Source organism: Camellia sinensis, chromosome 9 (assembly GCF_055761805.1).
Source record: "Camellia sinensis isolate YWXY chromosome 9, ASM5576180v1, whole genome shotgun sequence".
In the NCBI taxonomy this organism is placed as follows: Eukaryota; Viridiplantae; Streptophyta; class Magnoliopsida; order Ericales; family Theaceae; genus Camellia; species Camellia sinensis.
The window spans coordinates 93,095,218-93,116,595 of record NC_138969.1 but is presented as its reverse complement, the minus strand read 5'-3'; the positions used below and the strand labels follow the sequence as shown (position 1 = coordinate 93,116,595).

Below are 21,378 nucleotides of genomic sequence, written 5' to 3'. Positions count from 1 at the left end.
ATACATTATCTTTGTCATTACCTAAAAACCTAAGAAAAGTATAACCCCTGCTCGAATGAGCACAGGTACTACTTTTTTTTTTTTAAAGCTCGAGTTCAATTTTCAAAATCAAAATATATCTTAAAATTGCAATTCCTTCTTCCATTTACTCATCATCCAAACAAACAACAAAATTAAGAATTCAGTTAACTAATGCTATTTACTTCTAGAAGGCTAAGTTGAGCTAGAAAATTTTAAATTCCCAATCCAAGTAATGAGAAACTTAAAAAGTTCAAATTCTTCCTTCATTTCTCTTTACTACATTTACTCAACAACCAAACGGAGTATAATCAAAAACCCAAGAAGTACATAGAGAGAGGATAATAACTAATGCTTCAATTTTCCCATAATCCAAAAAGAATTCAATTAACTAATGCTATCTACTTCTACTGCGCTAAGTTGAGTAAAACTTTTTACATTCCCAATTCAAGTAATGAGAAACCTAATAAATTCAAAATTTTCCTTCTCTTTACTAGATTTTCTTGGAAACCAAATGGAGTATAATCAAAAACCCAAAAAGCAGATAGAGTTAAGAATCCAATTAAAAAATCCTGTCTACTTCTAGGTGGCTGCTAAGTTGAGCATAAACTTTAAAAATCCCAATCCAAGTAATGTGAAAGCGTAATAAATTCAAAATTCTTCATTTGAATTTTGATGTTTCTGCTCAACTAATACATTCAACTTGGTCACTGGCTAGAATTGAAAAAGGTATCTGTTTAAAAGCTTAAAGAACTGATAGAAGTGTCTCACATGTAAAATAGTTCCAGACTAACATCCATGTAGAGGTAGTGCAATGACAGAAGGCTTCAGTGCATCAGCATAATCAGCGGCTGCAATATCATCACCACTGCCTCTTAATCGCTCCTGAAAATAAAACAACTCATGGAATAAATTAATTAATAATTAATAAAGTTCACTTTTGATGACAAATTGTTCAAAGACAGCAAGACATATACCTCCAGTTTACTTTAGCTACATTCAGTTTTGATGAAAGATCTGCAACTGAGAAGCCCATTTGTAGGGCTGTCATTCAATGCAAAACACAAGAATTAACTGCATAACAATGTGTGTGAGAGAGAGAGAGAGAATAAACTGGTCCCCTAATACTAACAATTTCATGAAAGGAGAGCCTGCAAGGGCACAGCACTGAGTACATGTAGCCAAAATATAAGAAAACAAAACCCATATGGATATACAACTCACATGAGAACAAACAAACCAAGTAACAATATATCCTTCCTTCCTCACAGTGTATCCACTGCACGTGAATAGCAAAAGATGATGTTTTGAAGGAGGAGATTTGAATTACAATTTTTTTTTTCTTTTTCATTTTCTTTTTTTTTTATTTTTTTTTCTTCTTTTTCCTTTTCCTGTTTCCATATACTAGGAAAAAAAATGATTGGCAAATGGTAGTAACATTTTGAAATAACAAATAAAGATGTACTGGTTTGAAATGAATGAGTACCAGTTTTTCAAACTATTTTACATAGATTTTATTATTACCCTATTCTTATACCATGCCATTATACAATATTGCTCAAGCATTGCTATGCAGTTCCCTCAAAGAGAGAGAATTGCAAGGGAAGGGAGTAGAATAATCAGGTAAAAGAAAAAGATTTTTCCATGGCCTTTTCTCACACAGATATAGAAGTCCTTAAAGGATTGAGGAGGAGGAAGGAGATGATTCACAGGCAGCCTCTTAAAAAGATTGCTCTCTCAAAACCAAAACCAAAACCAATTTTTTTCCATGATTTCTTTGTAAATCATGAATGGGCATATATATATGATAATGGATGGTCCATTGTGCATATGATATCAGGGAAATGAAAAGAATGAATAGGTGATTACCTTGAGAAGAGAGTACCAGTCTCTAATTTCTATACACAAAATGACCAAGTCCTTGAACATTGAATTAGACTAATCAGACACTTAGACACAAACTCAAACCAAACACCAGTACACGAGTCTATATAAAAATAGTACAAGAGATAATGGTATAGAGGATGTTTATGATACACACGTAACATACCACACTAAGAAGCACGGACACTTCTAAGAAGGTGACGTATCCGTGTCGTGTTCGTGTCAGACACCGACACTCTTTGGACACTCTTAGGACACGTGTTTGACACTCTTCAAAACGTGTCCTATTTTTAATTTTTTTTTAAAGATCCAAACACTCTTTGAACACTTGGAGGACACATATGTCAATCACTTAAACACACGTGTCTATCAATTAGACACATGTGAAACTAATTATAAGCTTGAATACAACAATTTAAGATATAATAATAAAACAAAACCCATATAAATTTATAGAAATTAGTGTCATATTGCATTTTATATTATATTTGAATGATATATTTATATATATAATATATAATAAATATATAAAATTATATATTTCATGCGTGTCCCCCACGTATCGTGTCCTGTATTTTTTGAAAATTAACGTGTCAGCGTGTCCGTGTCGTATCCGTGTCGTGTCACGTGTCCGTGTCCATGCTTCTCAGATACCACACAAGCTCCCACTTACACATGCTCGCACACCACACAAGTCCATGCTGACACCGGTTTGCAGTCATCACCAGAACTTCATCATCCGTTAAATTGGATAGGCAAACATGTAGTTCAGATTCTAGAGTATATGTGACACCTGAACTTAATAAAATTACATAACCGAAAAACATGACCATATATGAACTTAAATTCATAATTTATTAGAGTACGAGTACAACAAAAACAGAATGGGCAGCAAACTGATTGCATGGGGTGACTTGTGACTGCAGCAAAAACATAACAGTACTCAACACTTAACAGCATTTTCCTATCACATGCATTGTTATTTTGTTTTTACCTATTGGACAACCACCACAACGCAATCGTCATGTAACATATTTAAACCGATTTTTGCACACACAGATTAGCTTCACAGCTATTGATGGTCACAATCTGTAAATATCTCTTTTACTAAGCAAAACATCAGAAATTAAATTGAACAGACCTTTGCACAGTCACCGAGCCAACTCATGATACTTCGTGCAGCTTCAAACATCTCACCCAATGCGGTCAAGGTGGTCTGCCATACAATGAATCACAGTTAACTTAAACCTTCCTTAATATATAGAGGGAAAAAAATTGTCAGGCTGAGAATGTGAAAAAGCAGGTATCCCAACATTTATTACAAATTGCTAGTGTGACTTTGTCAACCACTGTGTCGCAATTATAGTTATTTTATTGGAAAAAAAAGCCAAAAACCAACAAAGTTAAAGATTTACTACAGCGGTATGTACTCACTTTTGCTGCATAACAAGATGCTGCAAACAACTCATCATCGTCTTCAATGGCACAACGGTCTTTTAGCCTCTTCTTGATTTGGTCACGGGCACCAATATAAGTCACACCATACACTGATGTCATCACCATTTGTTTAACCAATTTCTTATATACCTGAAGATTTCTAGTTGCGAAGGTAGGAAATCAGTGATAGAACTGAATTAGGTTCAGGAAAAGTAATGAAATTTGGGAAGCACCTATCTGAATTAGCCAAATTCTTAAGAATGGTAGAGAATTATTGTGGCTTTAACAAGTTCAATGCATCTATTTTCAGTACGATATTTTATACATGAATTAAACACCATAAGAATTAAATGAACATGAGAAGCAATCGAACCTGATTAATTAAAAGGCTAGCACGCGATGCATTCGGATCAGTTGCGGGATCTTTTTTTGCATCTCTCCGCGTAATATCAAGAACTCTGCATCACAGCAAGAATATCAATAGTATTTACAGAGGAGATTTTCACAATTGTGATTCAAGAGGATGTCACTAGCCAAGGCATCCTTATCAGATCTGTCTAAGCACCTCCACGTAATACCACAATACAAATTTTCATTCATGAGCTCCACACAAAGACCATGAGGTAACTCCCTTGATCCATCTCCGAGCTAGTCATCCAGTGCACTTAGCACCTGAACAAAGACATGACCTCTATTCTTTTCTGTTTCCAGTTAGTAATTTGTTTTTCAGAATCAGAGAAGAGACCATAAATTACATTGATCAGGGTATGTTCAGACTGGATCCAGACATTTCATTGTTATTGGGGATATTGATTTTCCAGAGTATTTTTTTTGTTGTATGTTTTATGTTATTTTGCATTCAGGATACTATTATCACATTCTATTGTTCTAACTATAAAATATGCTCTAAGGTGGAGGGTTTGACATACACCCAAACCTATTCATCGTATTCTCTTCTCTTCTTTATATCTATCTCTCTCTCTTCGAATCCCAACACTAATTTTTCACACTTTACACCCAACTTATATGTTCCTAGAGAATTTAATCAAGATGGTTCACCTCTGAAGTTTACAGAACTGAAAATTAGCAGCCTCCCAAATATTGGTTAAGGGAAGCTAGTAGTGATGTACATGTCACTTATGAATTTCCTTCTTCCTTTATTAATAGATACACACACACACCAACAAAAAGAGGGAAGAAAAAGAAACTAGAAAAGAAAACATATATATCATCTGAAGATAATTGTGTACCTAGCAGCAATTCCCGAGTAAACATCTGCAGGCTTCTCTCCAGCAACAAGATTGACCGCAGCTGCTCCTAACTGAACGAAAGTAATTTTTTTCACTACAATACAAGAACACGACTACCATGGCCAGAAGTGAACAACTTCATATGAGCTAAGCGATAGAGATTTTATTACCTTATCCCTCTCAAGGGCAGCGTAGTGTTGTAGGCCATTACATGAACCATCCTTGAAGAGGAAAAAATAGAGGGAAAAAATCTTAGATTAAAGTTTGAATAATGGTGTATATTCCAGAATTCAGTATAACAACAAAAAGAAAATGTAACTTGTATTTACGTATCAAAATGTTTAAAAATAAAAATAACAATAAAATTGTAGAATCTGCTTGATGTTTTCTCAATTTCACAAGTAGCGACATTATGTAACAAGAAAACCAGCGAAAATCTATTATCTCCATTACTTGCTGATGTCTTTAGTCTATGATCTGTCAACAGACAGGATGGGACACTCTGTCTCAACATAGACATAAAGCGTATTACATTGAAATTGTAATTGTAAATGTATTTTACAGCACATATGTACAAATTTGTCTGATTGGATGTATGTGTGGGTGTCATAAGCACATATACATGAGAGAGCAAATTAGTAAAACGACTTGCCTTCGATGATCAATCAATACATATTTGGCCACGATATAACTATACAACATGTCATTGAGCATCACTAATCAGAAGCTTTAATATATTGAAGACTTGAAATTATAGTAGGAACCGTGACAAAAGCCAGAATAGATGCTTCTTTTTTCTTTTTTAAATACTATTGATTTCCTCTCTGCAAGCACATTGCTTACAGAATAAAAAACAGGATCTTTTAAAAATGTAATAAATTTATTTAAGAGCAACTTCAATCGATAACTTGGAAGCGAAGCTCAATAAAATTTATGTTCATTTCCTAGATCCAGCTGGCATAAAATTATTCTTTTTTTTTTCTCTGTCCATATCTTGTTTCCATTCTTCTATTTTATAAATCAGAATAAATAGTTGGTACTGAAGGCCTTGTTCAATTTTTGAGCAGACAAATGCACACAAACACAGATACATATTGCTGATGAATTCCCAGATCAATTTTTGTTTATGGTTAGACTACAATACCTGGTGGACAGGCATATACGAAATAGTAGTCTCTGGAGAGGAGCTTCTCAATGCTTCAGCAAGATTAATACATGTTGCCAAGCATTGAAACGGATCCTCTGCGCCCAACCACCAGCGCCTTCCTTCAAGAGGTCTGTCTGCTGAATCGAAGATATCATCCAAATGATTCTCAGTAAATGCAATTCGACCCTCATAGGAAAACTTGTCCACACCACCAGCATACAAATTCGCCATATGTATCTTGAGCCACTGTAAGCCAGACTTGCCAAGAGGGCGTTCCTTGGCAAACTCCAAGATGCCTCGGCACAGATCAGAACCAAGATGCCCAACAGACTAACTCAATGGTCAAAAATATGCAATTTCAAAGAGTCACAAATTTTGGAAAGGCAAACAATTATAAACCAAAAGATCTCTTATCTTAATCTGTCGAGTCATAGAATGATACATCAACTTGCAATCAGGGTTTCAAACACATTCCATTTCAAGATGCCCAACAATGAGTTCCACCACTAAATAAGTTTGGTGGAATGATAAATCAATTGAAATCCCTACTACTATTGTGATAATAACAATAATGATCTTTTGGTAAACTACCACAGCAATAATTTATCATATCTCCAAATAAAATGAATCTGAACCAAATAATCACAGGTCAAATAATTTACAAATAAAAATAAATAAATGAACTTATAGGTTCTTGCTCTTTATTATGTGAATCCTTCCAGAATTTTTTTTGTAATTTTTCCCAAATCTGCTTGAAATTCACAAATAAAAGGGGATACTTAAAGAAAGAGAAGAAATAAAACACTCCAAGGAACATCACAGATTGGGGGACTTCACAAACAACAGATTGAAATCTTATTATCGACATATCCCAGCAGCAAACATCAACAGAAACATTAAGAGTGAGAGGGAGAGACAGAGACTGAGTGAGTGAGAGTGAGAGAGAGGATTTATACCTCAAAATTGTTTTTAGGGAGAGTTGAAGATGCTCCGAAAAATCGCGATGGTGAGGGCCCTGGTGGGTGAGACATTGTAGAACAAGAAGAGTATGAGAAAGAGGAATCAGAAATGGCGAAGACGAATCAGAGAGATATAAACAGAAGACGAATCAAAGAGAGACAGAAGGTTGAAAAAAAATACCTAGATGACGGTGCCAAGCGAAGACGAATCATAAATGGTGAAGCTAAAGGCGGCGCTGACGGTGGAGAGGCAAGGATGGCGGACGGCGACGTTGATGGTGAGGCGAGGTGATTGGCGCGACTGAGGTGTGATTGAATTCGACTGAGAGGCGCCTTTTTTTTCAATATAGGTTTGAATTAGTTCAGTTATCCCCTACAACAGTGTTGGTTGGCCATGGTCCCTCAGTGTATTTAGATATCAAAACGACATCGTTTTGATATCTGCGACTAAATTGTTTTAGTGGGTAAAACTTTATACTGTTCTTGTCCAGATTTTCACCTCCCGTCAATATTTTTGTCGACTAATATTTTCATTTGGTCGCAAAAAAACACTTTTTGCAACAAAATTACTTTTGTTGGTAATAGTATCAACTTTTAGCTACGAAATTTTTTTTGGGTCGCCAAATGTCACTTTTTGCGACCAAAATTTTTTTAGTCGGCAAAAGTGGTCGGGAAATGTGTAATTTCTTGTAGTGTAACTTGATTTTTTACAAGTATATTGTTCTCGATATTTCTTAAAATTTGAACGATTTGGATCATCAAAATATGACCCAAAATGACTTTCACGAGCCGCACAACAATCACTGTTATGCTTCACGTCCAACAATGACACTGGATCCCTTTGTTAGGGGATGAGAGTACTCAACTCATGGTAGTGTTAATTGGCAATCATGGATTTGGAAAATGATGTTTATGCTCCTTTTATTTGGTCTATTAAGGGGTTGTTTGGGATGATCTAAATAAGTGTACTTTTTGACTTTTTATTAAATATGGGTTGGATTTGGGTTGAGTTAGAATTGATGTATTAGAGAAGTGGTGTGACTTAAATAAGATGAAATGACTTAAATAGGATAGTGACTTTTTAACTTTTTGACTTTTTTAAAACTTGCCAAACCAACCCTAAGTAGGTCCGAAAGTACCTAATAATTTTTCATTAAATAGTACCACTCTCGATAAAATTACAAACCATCTTACTAGTTTTGCAATTATTTTTTTCACAATCTCTTTCCCTTTTGCAAAATTATATTTGTTATTGGATTAATTTTAGTTTTTTTTTATTTATTTTTTATTCTCAGTTACACAACAAACATCATGTATACATATTTTTCTTTACCAATGTTAATCGATATATCCAAGAGCCAACGGTCTCATTTGCTATGAAATATAATATTTGATAAAAAAATTATAAAATTGCACTCAATTGTTTGATGGCATACATATATATATATATATATATATGATAAAAAGTAAATATAAGCGTGACTATTAAAAATGAAATTGTAAGCTTTGATCATATATATATATATATATAAAGCAATGGTTCATTCATAATCAACATTGACCATGTGTTGGATCAACCAGGGTAATTTAGGTAGATTCAATCAAATTGAGAGTCCATTTAAGCTCAGCTTCAAATATTAAGGAATCTGTCCAAATTTAAGTTTTAGTCCGTTGCATAGACTGTAATCATTGATTATGGCGTTTTAACGTTTGTATAATGACAATGAGAGCATAAATTAATTTAATTATTAGGGCATGCAAATAGTAGGTCACTAAATTACGATTTGTGATGGTTGTTGTCCGGGTTGTGTACCCAAATGAGCCCATTTCGAAACCCATTTTGATAATCCGAAAGTTCACATTTTAGAATACATCAAGTAGAACATACTTGTAAAAAATTAAGTTAATCGAATATCATTACCCATTCATCCACTCACATTTGTATTTACAAAAATAAATAACTGTAATCTAAAGTATTAAAATAAATACAAATGTGAGTGGATGAATGGGTAAACGATATCCGAATAACTAGTGTATGCTCTACTTGATGTATTCTAAAATGTGAACGGTTCAAACTATCAAAATAGACCTATTTGACTACACAACAGTAGCTGTTGTGCACCTGCACAGCAGCCATCCCAAATCCCACTAATTAACTGCATATAAATGTTCACATGGGGATTCCTGTAGGACATGCCCGCACCCTCCTCTACATATCTTCATTTTTTCGCCTTTGATTACTTATTTTTTTTTATTTTGTCTCATAAGGTGGCCGAAGCCAAATTAGTATAATTTTTTCGCCGCTGATTACTTATTTTTTTATTTTGTGTCATAGGGTGGCCGAAGTCAAATTACTTTTTATACAAGTAATATAACATAAATTAATAATTTTTTTTTTTTTTTGATTAATGTAATATACTTTCAAATTATTATTATAGATCATGTTTTAAATACCAAATTTTATTATTGTATGTCACATTCATAAATAAAAATAATAATTATTAAATCATTAATTTGTATAACATTTCCATCTTATAAAATCATGGCAACTCTAGTGGTCATTACAATGTCAAAACTATAATTGAGCATGTTATAGAGAAACTCCAAACCCACAAGGTTTGGCAGATTCAGCTTCAAATTTGGTAAAGTCAATTTTGCTTTTGAAGTGTAAATCCTATGATATGACCAAAAACTGATATAAGAATCGTGTCAAATCAACATGTGCCGTGGGATGGTATGGTAAAAACAAAATGAATTTTTGCACTATAACAAGTCAAAAAAAATAGAGAAAATTTTCATAAATCTTGATATGGTAATGACAATATTATTCCAATCTCTAACATCTAGAGAAACTTATCCTTTGTTACCAATATTTAGTCAATGCTCACTTAATGGAATCAGCAAAACTTTCACAATAATATATTTTGTTATTTTTACCACATAAACTGGAAGTAGGATACAAAATACAAAAATAGAATGAAGCCATAAGCTACCAGTTCAAAGTGCAACAAACAAAATAAATTGAACACCAAGAGAGAACTTTTGATTTGAGACAGTATATATCCAGTAGTCAATAATCACTCAATGGAAACAAGAAAAGCGACTGTGGTACAGAGCACTAGGTGTAGAGCGCTAAATTGAGCTCTACATAGCTGGCAAGGGTTAAAAAAAAGGGAAAAAGACAAATCATCATGAGGAAAAAGACAAATTATAACTCCCCTAGAGTTCTGAATTTAGAGCTATTAAACATTTTTGTAAGAAAAACTATCACAAACATCACATTGTTCCAACCACTAAACAATTGTGTTGATGATAATAATTTTAGGTCAAAACATGACACCATTACCAACAAAATCAGTTTTAATGGGACTGACTAGAGCAGACACAATGACTCCATCGGACCCACCCCCCCCCCCCCCGCGTCAGGATCCTCTGGAGTAGAAACCCTACAGTGATCTCCTAGAGTGGAAGATCCAACGGTTGACAATAAAACTCATCAAAACGACGTCGTTTTGGTGAGTAAGTTAAAAAAAAAAAGGGGAGAGAGAGAGACAAGAAGAGGGAGAGAAGAAGATCTCCAAATTCTGCCATGGCTGGGTTTTCAAATTTCTGAGTTTTTCTTCCCTCACCCCTTCATCTTCCCTCTCCTCTTCTTCATTCTCTCTTCGGTGATCGTCACCTATGTTCTTCACCGGCGAGCACTTGATGAGTGGTTATATAAGGATTTGAGAAAAGTACATTTTTTTTTAATAATTTCTGCACTTGATGATGATTCAAATCCCCTCCTTCTTCTCTAAAAACTACAAAGCAATCCTACAAAGCAATTCTTCTTCTCTGATTACACCCACATTAAACCCACTTCTGTGATTTTAATTTTTTTTTTTTTGATAAAATCGTTTGTATATTTATTTGTTTTGATTTATATATATAGAGAGAGAGTTTTGCTTTGATTTGGGAGTGATTTTCACTGAGGACAAATAACAAACACCAAAGCTACAAAATCAAAATAATAACGAACAAAAGACATAGACATGTAAGATTAATCTCAAATTTCCCAAGAAACAAACAAGCAGAGCCTAAACCTTAATTATACAGAGCAATGCCACAAAGATCATATAGATATTTATTTGACTCCATTACTTGCTTCTTAACAAGGAGACAGAATCATCAAAGGAAGGCATTGTCTTGAATATTTTGAAATTGTTTTTGGAATCTTCATCTTTATCTAAAAGGCTAAGTTTTGCTTCTTCCTTAGCAAAAACGCAGTCATCATCGTCTGTAATCGACTCCGGAAGGAAAACTCTCATGTATATTGTAGCTATGACCCAGATGAGATATTGACAGTATTAGAGGCAAGAGTTGTAGCCAATATAAATCGGCGGTGTCCGGTGGCGGCGGGGCAGCGAAGAGGAGAGGAAAGATGAAGGGGTAAGGGAAGTAAAACTCAGAAATTTGAAAACCCAGCCATGGCAGAGTTTGTGATCCTCTCTCTCTCTTCTTGTCTCTCTCTCTTTGTTTTTGTTTTTTGTTTTTTGTTTTTTTTTTTGTTTTTTCAACTTACTCACCAAAACGACGTCGTTTTGGTGAGTTTTATTTTCAGCCATTGGATCTTCCACTTTAGGAGATCAATGTAGGGTTTCTACTCTAGAGGATCCTAACGCCCCCCCCCCCCCCCCACACACACAGAGAGATTAAAGGAAATAATATTGCTGCTTAACTGAGCATTATCTAATAATTAGTCCTCTTTCCACCTAAAAAAAAAACAAAATAAGTGAAGATCATAAATTATTGCCTAAAATGCTAAACTAATTTCTGAAAAATAAATACAATTGCACAAATTTCATAAATCAACACAAGTTACTCTACACAACTTACTTGGCCCCTTCCTCAACGAATTCGAAGTGACAGGTAGTTCAATTCAATTCATCGAACGATATTCATGATTCTTCGAAGTCACGAACGCGAACATTCAGTCTTCGAAGCCAGATCGAATGAAGTATCATGTGGAACACGTCAAACCGCTTCAGAGGCAAGTTAACCTCAAAGTGCCTCCTTACTTGCAGCCCTCTCCTCTGCAACCTTATATACTGCCTCTGAGAAATTCCCATTAAAATAGTCTTAAGGTTCGGAATGTCCTTCACCGAAACCTCAACCGAGAACGACTTCCAGTTTAGAACATCACTAAATGGTGCCACGTAATGGTCCTTCATGAGTACTGGAACACAACCCATGTAGAGTGCCTCAACCATTCGTGGGCTTGCTACTTCATAACCGCTTGCGCAAATGCAGTACTTGCTTTTTCGCATCATCCCATGATATGAAACACCCTTGGGAAGGTACTTGTGAACTTGGACATCTTTGTCCTTGTTTTCCCAATGATCGAGAAGAATTGGCCTAATTGGTCCGTGGACCCCTCCAGCAAAGAAAACCAAGATTGGGCGTTGCGAAGGGGATGGACCTCCAAGTAAGCGATTTGTCGTGCCATCCGGGAGAAGGATTTCTGGAAATGATACGTCTTTTGAGGGTTTGAATCCTTCCGAGGTGTTTGCATTACATAGAGCCCGAATGGAATTTTTGTATAGGTAACGAACGGAAGAGGAAAGCTCTGGCCCCTGCAGCACAACATTGCAAAAAATTAAAACATTGTTTTGAGTCATTCGGATACTTTTTTTGGGTACATTAGAGCAAATAGAAAGCGGATTCTTTTTTTGGGTACATTAGAGCAAATAGAAAGTCGAACACATGACCCCCTAATGAGGAACACTAATCCTAGCCATTGGGATAAAACCAGATGGTTGTCCTACTTGTGTACCGTATATAATTTACCAGTATATAGAAAGAATTGATAGTTGCACAAAATCCAGGCACATAAAACACACAAAGTATAATGTGTAACTAAGATTCATATTGAGTATTACATGGGTTATATTTAAAAAAAATCTAAATCACACAGTGCACTTTCTATGCACTTTTGTGTGTTTTAATCATATGCAAGTAGCACTGTTGATAGAGAAATCGTACACAACATATTATTTCGTAATGCAAGAGTAATACAAGCAAAAGAATGATTCCTTACCCAATCATGGCAAGCAAGCATGAAATGATCGGCCCCAAGGCTTCGATTCCAATAGTGGTATTTCTGCGCAATGAGATTGACATAATCATTGACTGTTTGTTTCATCGGAGCCCAATCATGGGACTCACGCACATAAATGAAGTGAACTATCGATGTCACACTGAATGGTAGGAAGAAGACATGGGCTTTGTCAGGATCTCTTGTGCGGAACTTGCTAACCTCCATATGGTTAATAAAATTTCCCTCCATTGCATATGTGCTCTTGCATGGACCGTTGTGAAAAATTGGGGGCTCTCCTTCTTCGTAGACAAATACTTTGAATTGTTTTTCCATTTCCAAGTAGCTCCTTGAGTGGCAAAGAAGAAGCAATGGTAAGAGTTCCAAGTATATATTCAAAACTTGGGAATTTGTAGTTGTTGCATTAACTTTCCATTGTGTACTACTAAAGGTGTAAAAGTATCATTTTCGTTTTCTTTTATTTGGTGCTTGAAAACACTTGGAAATTTTTTTTCCAAATTCTCTTTTTGAGAAAATTTTACGAAATCATCCCTTTAATAGGAAACACAAATTAATTTTGAAAAACTGTTTTCACAAAATGAAAACGATGGATCCTTTCAAACTTTAAATTATTGCTTCATATTAACTTGAAAAATGATCCACATAAGGTGTCTATAATTAATTGAATCCTTTTATTGGAATGACTCACTCCAATGGGTCCCATTCCATGAAATTACTCAGATTATAACAGAAAACTTTTCTCTTTCAGTGTCCAAAGCCATAACAAAAGTAGAGGATTACATGTTTCCTAGAAAAAAAAAACATGGAGAATAGCATGACAATAAAAATAAAAATTTTAAAAAGGGTACCTGTGAAAGGCGTTGGCATTCCAATACATTGGACCTCCGGGAACATACTCAGGATCGTGTGTTTGATTTCCATTATTTCTCGCTTCTCTTATTGCAGCACGAACTCGTCCGAGACTGGCTTCTAGTTTATTTAAATTGCTAGGCTTTCATGTCGATTCCACCTTCAGGGGGATAGTGTGAGACTCATTTGTGGAAGGAACAATTTGAGGTGCACTCATGGTGGTAGCATTCAAGCTCGCTTCATTCTTCTGAACCTGTTGAGTTGATATACAGAAAAAATCATTTTCTTTTTCTATTTTCTTTTCTTTTGACACACAGCAAGATTTGAACACCAGTCTTAGTCATGCCATGCTAACACTTTTTATCACTGTGCAACAGCAGAGATGATATTCTAAATAATAATAAAAAAAAGTAATAATAATGATATATTTTTCTCTGATGATTTCAAAAGCAGAGCAAAGCCCATGTATAATCTAATCAAAGGAATCATCTGTCTAAATATCTCATATATTCTGGTTTCAAAAGCTCCTATTCAGCACACAATCAATCAAATAGAGAGATTAATTTAGAGAGGTCATTGTGAGACAATGAGGATTCAAATAGAGCGTCCCAACCTTCATCCAACCTGCCATTTTTTGTCGTAAAATCCAAAAATAAAATAATAAATAATAAAAGAACACAAAAAGCACTTCACAGTAAATAATAATATTTACTAAATTTGTTTCTAGAAGAATTTTTTTATGGAAATATTACATGTCAGTGGCTATTCTATAAAATAATTACATATTGGTGGAATAGTTTATAATTTTAATTATTAATATTTATAAAATTTATCACTAATTTAATTTTTTTTAAAAGATTAGGCTGAATTATAATTTTTTTTTTTTCAACCATGTCAGTGGCTATTCTAATCTAGCCTAATGACATGGGAGAGACAATAGAGAGATAGAGCGAGGAGTGTGGGCTTACCCCTTCATATGATCCATTTTATGTAATTAGGAGTGAATTGGTGATACTAATTAGTGATGACAGTCTTCCAATCCAAACGCCCTCGTTTTCGCTTCTTCCTTGATCCTTACATTGCCTCACCCAAATTCTTTGCCTTTTGTTTTATTTTATTTTAACTCTTGAACTAAAAATTCTTTGATCCTTATTTTATTTTATTTTATTTTAACTCAGAAAACAATTTTATATAAATTGACTGAATCTCCATGGTTTTTACCCCAATTTTTTTCTTTCAAGAATTTTATCTATACATACATATAGATAGATAGATAGAGAGCACAAAGAAAAATACATATATATATATATATATGTACAAGGGATAGAGTCAGAATTTAATTATCCGTATTTTTCTTCATATACATAAATACATATGGATATATATAATATAATATATAAATTATATATATATACATTAAAAAAATTCAAACACCACAGAACAATCACTAATAAGATTAAAAAGTTTTTTCTGCTACAAAATAAGAAAAGAATGTAAAGGAATGAAATATTTATATTTTTTAAAATATTGTGACAAACAGTTATATTTCACAGTGGAGGCCTTCGCCCCTCATACTCTTCTCTTAATTATATGCACATGAACACAAAAATGAATTCTTGATTTTTTATAATAAAAAAAGCACTGATAAACAAATTACACATACAATAGATAGATAGATAGATAGATAGATAGATATAGAGAGAGAGGGAGGGAATAGGGTCTTACAGGTGGTTGGGTTTTGTGAATGGGATCAATAGGAAGTGGTGGAGGAGAAGAGCGGTAAAGAATGGACTCATCTGATGATGATACTGCATCTAAATGCTCCTTCTTTGCTGAAACTGAATCTCTAGTTGAGTTTGATTTTAGTCCTACAAACATTGCAGAAGAAGATGATGATGATGATGATGATGGAATCACAGAATTCCATGCCCATGGATACAACTTGTTCAAATCAAATACCCAATTGGAGTTCTTCGGACCCACTAAACCCACAAACCCAGAAACCAAAATCAATGGAACAATCAGCCCAAAAAGCTTTAAAGAAGATGATGGTAAACACCACCATGAACACAGCCTTTTCTCCCCCATCCCCCACGTCTCTCTCTCTCCCTCTCTCTCTCTCTCTCCCTCTACAACTCACCCCTTTCTCTCTCTATATAGACATGTAGATAGATAGATACAAACTGTTTTTGTTTTGTTTTGGTTTTTTTAAGGGAGCGTTATGGATTTTCTCTCTCACTTTCTCTCTGTTTTTCTTGGTAAAGTGAAGAGAAAGAGCAACAATTGGTGAAAGATGGTTGCCCCAGCAAGCCAAGCGTCATGTTCCTCTGTTTTTGAGCTCTCTTTTATTACATGCAATATGTGAATCCAATTTTCTTCTTCTTTTGTTAATTTGTTTATTTTCAATTCTGCCCTTTCCAAAAATCTCCTACCGCGGATGATGTCATAAATATGTTTACTTTCCCCACTTATTTTTCGTGAACTCCTCAAGTGCAATTAACAGCTTACTTGCTCCTTTTCATCGTCCACGTAGCGAGTAAGTGTTTGAGAGCGCGAGTATGATCGTTTTGTTTTGTTTGCAAGTGGGTTTTGAAAAATGTTCAATACGGTAATGAAGTCCACGCCTTGTGTTTAATATGGTTATTAGATTAATTTATATTTATTAACTTTTTGTTTGAAAAATATATAAAATCAACCAGACAATTTTAGTATAATTATATTAAATTTTGTTTAAAATTATATTTGATGTCTTTTTTATCAATAATTTATTAATCGTATTAATCAAAAAAATAATATTGTCATATGTTTTATATTAAAATATATATCCTTCTGTGCGGGGAGCAAATATTCAGGCAAGCCCGCACTCCTTTCTTCCAAGCTCCTGCCTGTCCGATCGACCTACGAGCACAACGGCGGTGAGCTACCCGGCGGTGTGTGGCTGGAAAACCCCTCCGACGATCAAGTTAGACACACACACAGGGATAGAGAGAGAGAGAGGACTGAGTTGTGTTCAGTGTTTTTCTCACCAAATTGTGTCATCTCTAGCATGGGGGCGCAGACATGCTTATATACCTTCTGCGCCCCAAATCTACTCCCAGTGATCTCTTGACACGTGGTGCTGCTATCCCATCTGTCAGCACAAATCTTGCTGAGCATCACCTAACCCAACTGCCAGCCACTCTACTGGGAGCACGGCAGCCGAGCTGCAGCATCTCGGCTGTAAACGGTCATGCTGCGCTTCATGCCCAAGTGCTCCATTAACCGAGCTCCTTTCCAGCCGCGCTCGATTGCATTCCGGTGAAACCAAGCTTGAGATTGGTCATACCAGTCAACCAAAGGCTTTCCTGCCGAGCTTCAGGCATGAACCTCAATGCCGAGCTATAGATGCGCGCTTTCCAACCGCGCAACGCATAAACCGTAGAACCCTTACTTGATCGGCCTTCGTGCCGACAAGGTCAAGTAGCTCAATTCCACATGCCCTTGCCATACTCGGGCAAAAATCACTTCTGGGTGGACCCAGGATACCATGGCCCAAATATGTTCGGCCCACAATTTGTCCGGTATTACCATGGCCTAATCCAGATCATATTTCTCCCTTTCAATTGCCCCTTAATTCCGTCCGCGCTAGCGTGACCGGGATTACCTGTTCCGACCGGGATGAACTCTTCATCGGTTCACAATTTGCAAGAGGCAAACCGGGCTAATTTCCGCACTCGGTCCCTTACCTTGCTCGGTCGACGCCTCGCCTGACCTTCCTGTCTCTTGACTTGCTCGGTCGACGCCTCACATGACCTTCTTGTCCCCTCAACTCTGTCGCCGCCATTAATGGGGGCACGTATCATGCGCCGATTGGTCCTCAAGCGGCCAACCAACGCGTCCGTCTGCATTCAAATTTTTGGCAGTTTTTCCACCTTAAAAGCATGCCCAGCTTCCTTCATCCTACTCTTCTTGCCTCTCCATTCTCTTCGACGACCCAGAGCTCGTGCCATTCTTCCATTGCCGTTTCTGAGCTTGTGTTTGAAGGAGGAGCCACTGTCTTCAACTGGTAAGTCCTTCAAGCCCCCCTTTTTACTATTTCACTTGGTATTGCACATATTAGGGCATAAATCTGTAGATTTTAGGACGTATCCTACCCCAAATCCTCACCTGGCCCTTATTCGCGTCGCTGTTCTTGTTGTTCTTCATTTTCCCTGATGAACACTGAAGATCTGGGGCGGATCGGGTTCTAGGTCTTTTTTTGATCCAAAAAATCATTCAGACCCAGCAAATAACCAGTCTGTCAAAACCTTAGGAGAAATCGAGTAGGCAGAGAACTCGGTCGCTAAACTGGGCTAAAATCTGGTCCGCTTAAGCGACCAAGCTCCTTGACTCATCCTATCGACCAAGGTGGTTGGCATCCTCTACGACCGAGCTAAGGCCAAGCTCATTTTGCGCGACTGCGTTCACACTTACAATTGCCATCCTTTTCTTGCAGAGTCCAAGGGGACCACTGACCAAATAGAGGCTCTCAAAGACCGAGCAGCTATCCAGACACCAGTCTTTGCCAAACCACCTCAGCCGAGCTAAACCAGCCGGCTACACATGGGGCGCTTTTTCTTCCTCGTTGACATCCCGGCTGCCTTGGCCGTATTCCGGGAAGACTACGGTATCCCGACAGATGTTCACCTAGAGCTCGCCGAGATCGAGACAACTCCTTGGGGCAGATTAGACTAGTGCCCCTTCACCGTTCTTTCCATCGTTGAGGGAGGCCTTCACTTCCCGGTCAACCCTCTGCTGACCGAATTCCTGCGCCGTATCGGGCTAACACCCACACAAGTATCAACCAACACCTACCAAATAATCAACGGCATTCACAAGCTAAATAACCGGCTAGGGACCAACTTAGGTTTAGCCGAGATACTGCGACAGTACACACTTGGGCATACAGGCGACGGCCTCGCCTATTACTTAAAAATTCGACCGGGCAAAGAAAAAATAGTGACCGACACCCCAGACAAGGACTTACACGATGACGACTTTTTCTGGGTGTCTGGCAACAATGAGACGGCCGATATACTGGGCTGGTTCATTAGCAAGTATTTCGGATCCACATGTAAGCCGTGCCGACTTGCTCGGTCAATTGCCTTTGTTCCATATTCTGTGTTTTAACACTTTTCTTTCCTTTGCAGCAATCCAAGCCTTACAAGCCAACTACCACTATCCCAACGAAGAAGCCATCAGGGCCGTGCTCCGTTATAGCAACCGGGATTGCAACGAGCTGCTCGGCTACACCCCAACCTACGGGTACTCTGCTCCACGCCGGAGTAAAGTCACAGACTTTCTCCGTGCTCCGTCACCTCCTCCAGACCCAACACTACCGGACGTGCCCCTAATCCGGTTAACCGAGGAAGAAGAGATGACAAAACGAAGCCGTATCAAAAACCTCCTCATTGCAACATCTGTCGAGATACCGAGCGTCATCACCCGCGCTCATGCTACTGGTCAATCAAGTGGTGCCGTGGTGGCATTGCCATCCCCAGCCAGCCAAGAAGCCCGCCGAGCTGGGAAAAGGCCTCGCGCAGATCCCTCTACCGAGTTGGTTGAAGAGTTAACAAGCGAGCAACCCACCGTCACCATAGACCCAACACCGACATGGCGACCGCAGCTCAAGCACCGGGGTAAGGAGATCCCGGCAACGACCTCCATGAAGGGCGACAAAGAACATCTCCTCGCCTTTGACCTCTCCAAGGCCCTTCTCCTACCGAGCGACGTGGTCGGAAGCGACCATGTCCCAGACACCCGGCTGGTGAAGTCGGCCGTGAAGTCCATGACCAGGGTAAGAGTATCAAACTTCTACTCAAATTTTCACAAGTGTTTGCACGGTTTCCACTCTAATCAAATTTTCTTTTTGCAGGCTATTCAGAAGCAACACTTGGTCATGGAGCGCATCCATCGACTGCGACAAAAGGCAAACGACACTGCCAGCCAAGTCCAAAGCCTTCAGACTGAGCGTGGCTGAGCAAAGTCCTCACTGCAGATTGCCAACGCTGACAACACCAAGTTGCTCGGCCAACTTGGCGACGCCGAGAAAAAGCGGGATGAGCTCTAGGCCGAGCTAAACGCGCTCAAAGAGTCAAGGGAGAAGGAGTGCGAAGACGCCAACAACGCCGGCTTTAAGGAGGTCGGGGACAGCTATAAGAAGCAGGTCTTCGCCATCCAAGATATCTATTTCAAAGCGGGTTGGAAGTCTGCCTGCGAACAGCTCGGTCAAGGTCCTGATACCGACGTGTTTGCCTCTCCGCCAACTATTTTCCTACCGACCTATCTCGTGCCATATGCCAACGATGTCTTCAACGCGTTGGAGGCTGAGGCCGAGGAAGGACTTGAAGGAGCAACCGAGGCAGATGCTGAGGGAGAGGACCGCCAAGAGTAGGAGCAGCCCAGCCAAACTGCGACCGGTGTCCGAGATCAAAGCCCACCGATCAACCTGGAGGAAGCTGGCGACGAATTCACTAACCTTTCCCCCCTAGTGTAGTTTTCTTAGTTTTTCTTTATTTTTGCTTTGCACATGTAACCGGGCTGCCTGCCCCGCCTCTTGTACATATTTTTCTCATCAATGAAAAAGCTCAATTTTCTTGAAGTGTTGGCACGGTCAGCTGAGTAACCTCAACCGGACAAAATACTTTGGCAACATTAACCATCTTACTTAACTTAACTAACCGGCAAAGGCATCTCGGTAGTAGATACAACTGAGCACGTCAACTCTTTCAACCGAGGTAAATCATCTCAGTTGAGAATACCTAGGTTGAGCAAAACATTAACTCTTTCAACCGGAGTAAATCATCTCGGTTGAAAATACCCAAGTTGAGCAAAACACCAACTCTTTCAACCGTAGTGAATCATCTCGGTTGAGAATACCCAAGTTGAGCAAAACATCAACTCTTTCAACCGGAGTGAATCATCTCGGTTGAGAATATCCAAGTTGAACAAAACATCAACTCTTTCAACCGGAGTGAATCATCTCGGTTGAAAATCTCAAGTTGAGCAAAACATCAACTCTTTCAACCAGAGTGAATCATCTCGGTTGAGAATACCCAAGTTAAGCAAAACATCAACTCTTTCAACCGGAGTGAATCATCTCGGTTGAAAATCTCAAGTTGAGCAAAACATCAACTCTTTCAACCGCAGTAAATCATCTCGGTTGAGAATCTCAAAACTCAAAGCAACATTAAAAATGCTGGGGCAAAGATGAGTCGCTTCTATATATTGACAAAAATGAATATTACATGAAGTGTAAGGCAAAAAATTCCTTTGCACAAAATAAAAGCTAAAGCTAGAAATAATACAGCTTGAGATTGGCTGCATTCCATGGCCGGGGTATGCCTTTACTATCCAAGTCCTCCAAGTGATATGCCTCCTTGCCCGCCAGACCGGTTATCTTGTAGGGTCCTTCCTAATTTGCCCTAGTTTGCCTTCACCTGGCACCAAGGTATTGCCCATAACTTTCCTCAAGACCCAATCACCTACTTTGAATGGTCTGGGATGCACTGTTTTGTTGTATTTCCTTGAGAGCTCTTGTTGGTAGGCAGCGACATGGATGAGAGCCTTTTCCTGACGCTCTTCCACTAGATCTAGTTCAAGGGCAATGGCTTCGGCGTTCAGCTCGGGTTCAAAACTTTCACATATGAGGGTGGGCATGCCGACTTCCAAAGGTATGACTGCCTCCATGCCATAAGCCAATGCAAATGAAATTTCCCCGGT

General features: G+C 37.9%; 2 protein-coding genes across 2 annotated transcripts; both read right to left on the bottom strand.

The window, feature by feature from the left end:
• Positions 1-427: 427 nt before the first annotated feature.
• Positions 428-6,913, bottom strand: LOC145798691 (DNA-directed RNA polymerase 1B, mitochondrial-like). Its single transcript, XM_082887296.1, has 8 exons — positions 5,734-6,913; positions 4,760-4,810; positions 4,590-4,660; positions 3,713-3,797; positions 3,337-3,489; positions 3,044-3,118; positions 996-1,092; positions 428-903 (listed from the first exon to the last, which is right to left on the bottom strand). The coding sequence occupies exons 1-7, from the start codon at positions 5,965-5,967 to the stop codon at positions 1,066-1,068; spliced, it is 696 nt and encodes a 231-aa protein (XP_082743422.1). The 5' UTR covers positions 5,968-6,913; the 3' UTR covers positions 428-903; positions 996-1,065.
• A 4,470-nt stretch (positions 6,914-11,383) lies between these two features.
• On the bottom strand, positions 11,384-15,996 carry LOC145799145 (putative glycosyltransferase At5g03795). The gene is made up of 4 exons (XM_082888693.1): positions 15,364-15,996; positions 13,638-13,891; positions 12,772-13,117; positions 11,384-12,307 (listed from the first exon to the last, which is right to left on the bottom strand). Exons 2-4 carry the CDS (start codon positions 13,664-13,666, stop codon positions 11,633-11,635), a joined length of 1,050 nt encoding a protein of 349 aa, XP_082744819.1. The 5' UTR covers positions 13,667-13,891; positions 15,364-15,996; the 3' UTR covers positions 11,384-11,632.
• Positions 15,997-21,378: the final 5,382 nt, after the last annotated feature.

Excerpts from the sequence above, each read along its gene's own strand:
- LOC145798691 (XM_082887296.1), bottom strand. The coding sequence starts at position 5,967 with ATGGCGAATTTGTATGCTGGTGGTGTGGACAAGTTTTCCTATGAGGGT. Across the intron at positions 4,811-5,733 it reads CGTATATGCCTGTCCACCAG|GATGGTTCATGTAATGGCCT; the intron begins GTATTGTAGTCT and ends TTCCTCTTCAAG. Across the intron at positions 3,490-3,712 it reads CTAGCCTTTTAATTAATCAG|GTATATAAGAAATTGGTTAA; the intron begins GTTCGATTGCTT and ends AGAAATCTTCAG.
- LOC145799145 (XM_082888693.1), bottom strand. The coding sequence starts at position 13,666 with ATGTATTGGAATGCCAACGCCTTTCACAG. Across the intron at positions 13,118-13,637 it reads AATGCCAACGCCTTTCACAG|GAGCTACTTGGAAATGGAAA; the intron begins GTACCCTTTTTA and ends TTGCCACTCAAG. Across the intron at positions 12,308-12,771 it reads TGCTTGCTTGCCATGATTGG|GGGCCAGAGCTTTCCTCTTC; the intron begins GTAAGGAATCAT and ends GTTGTGCTGCAG.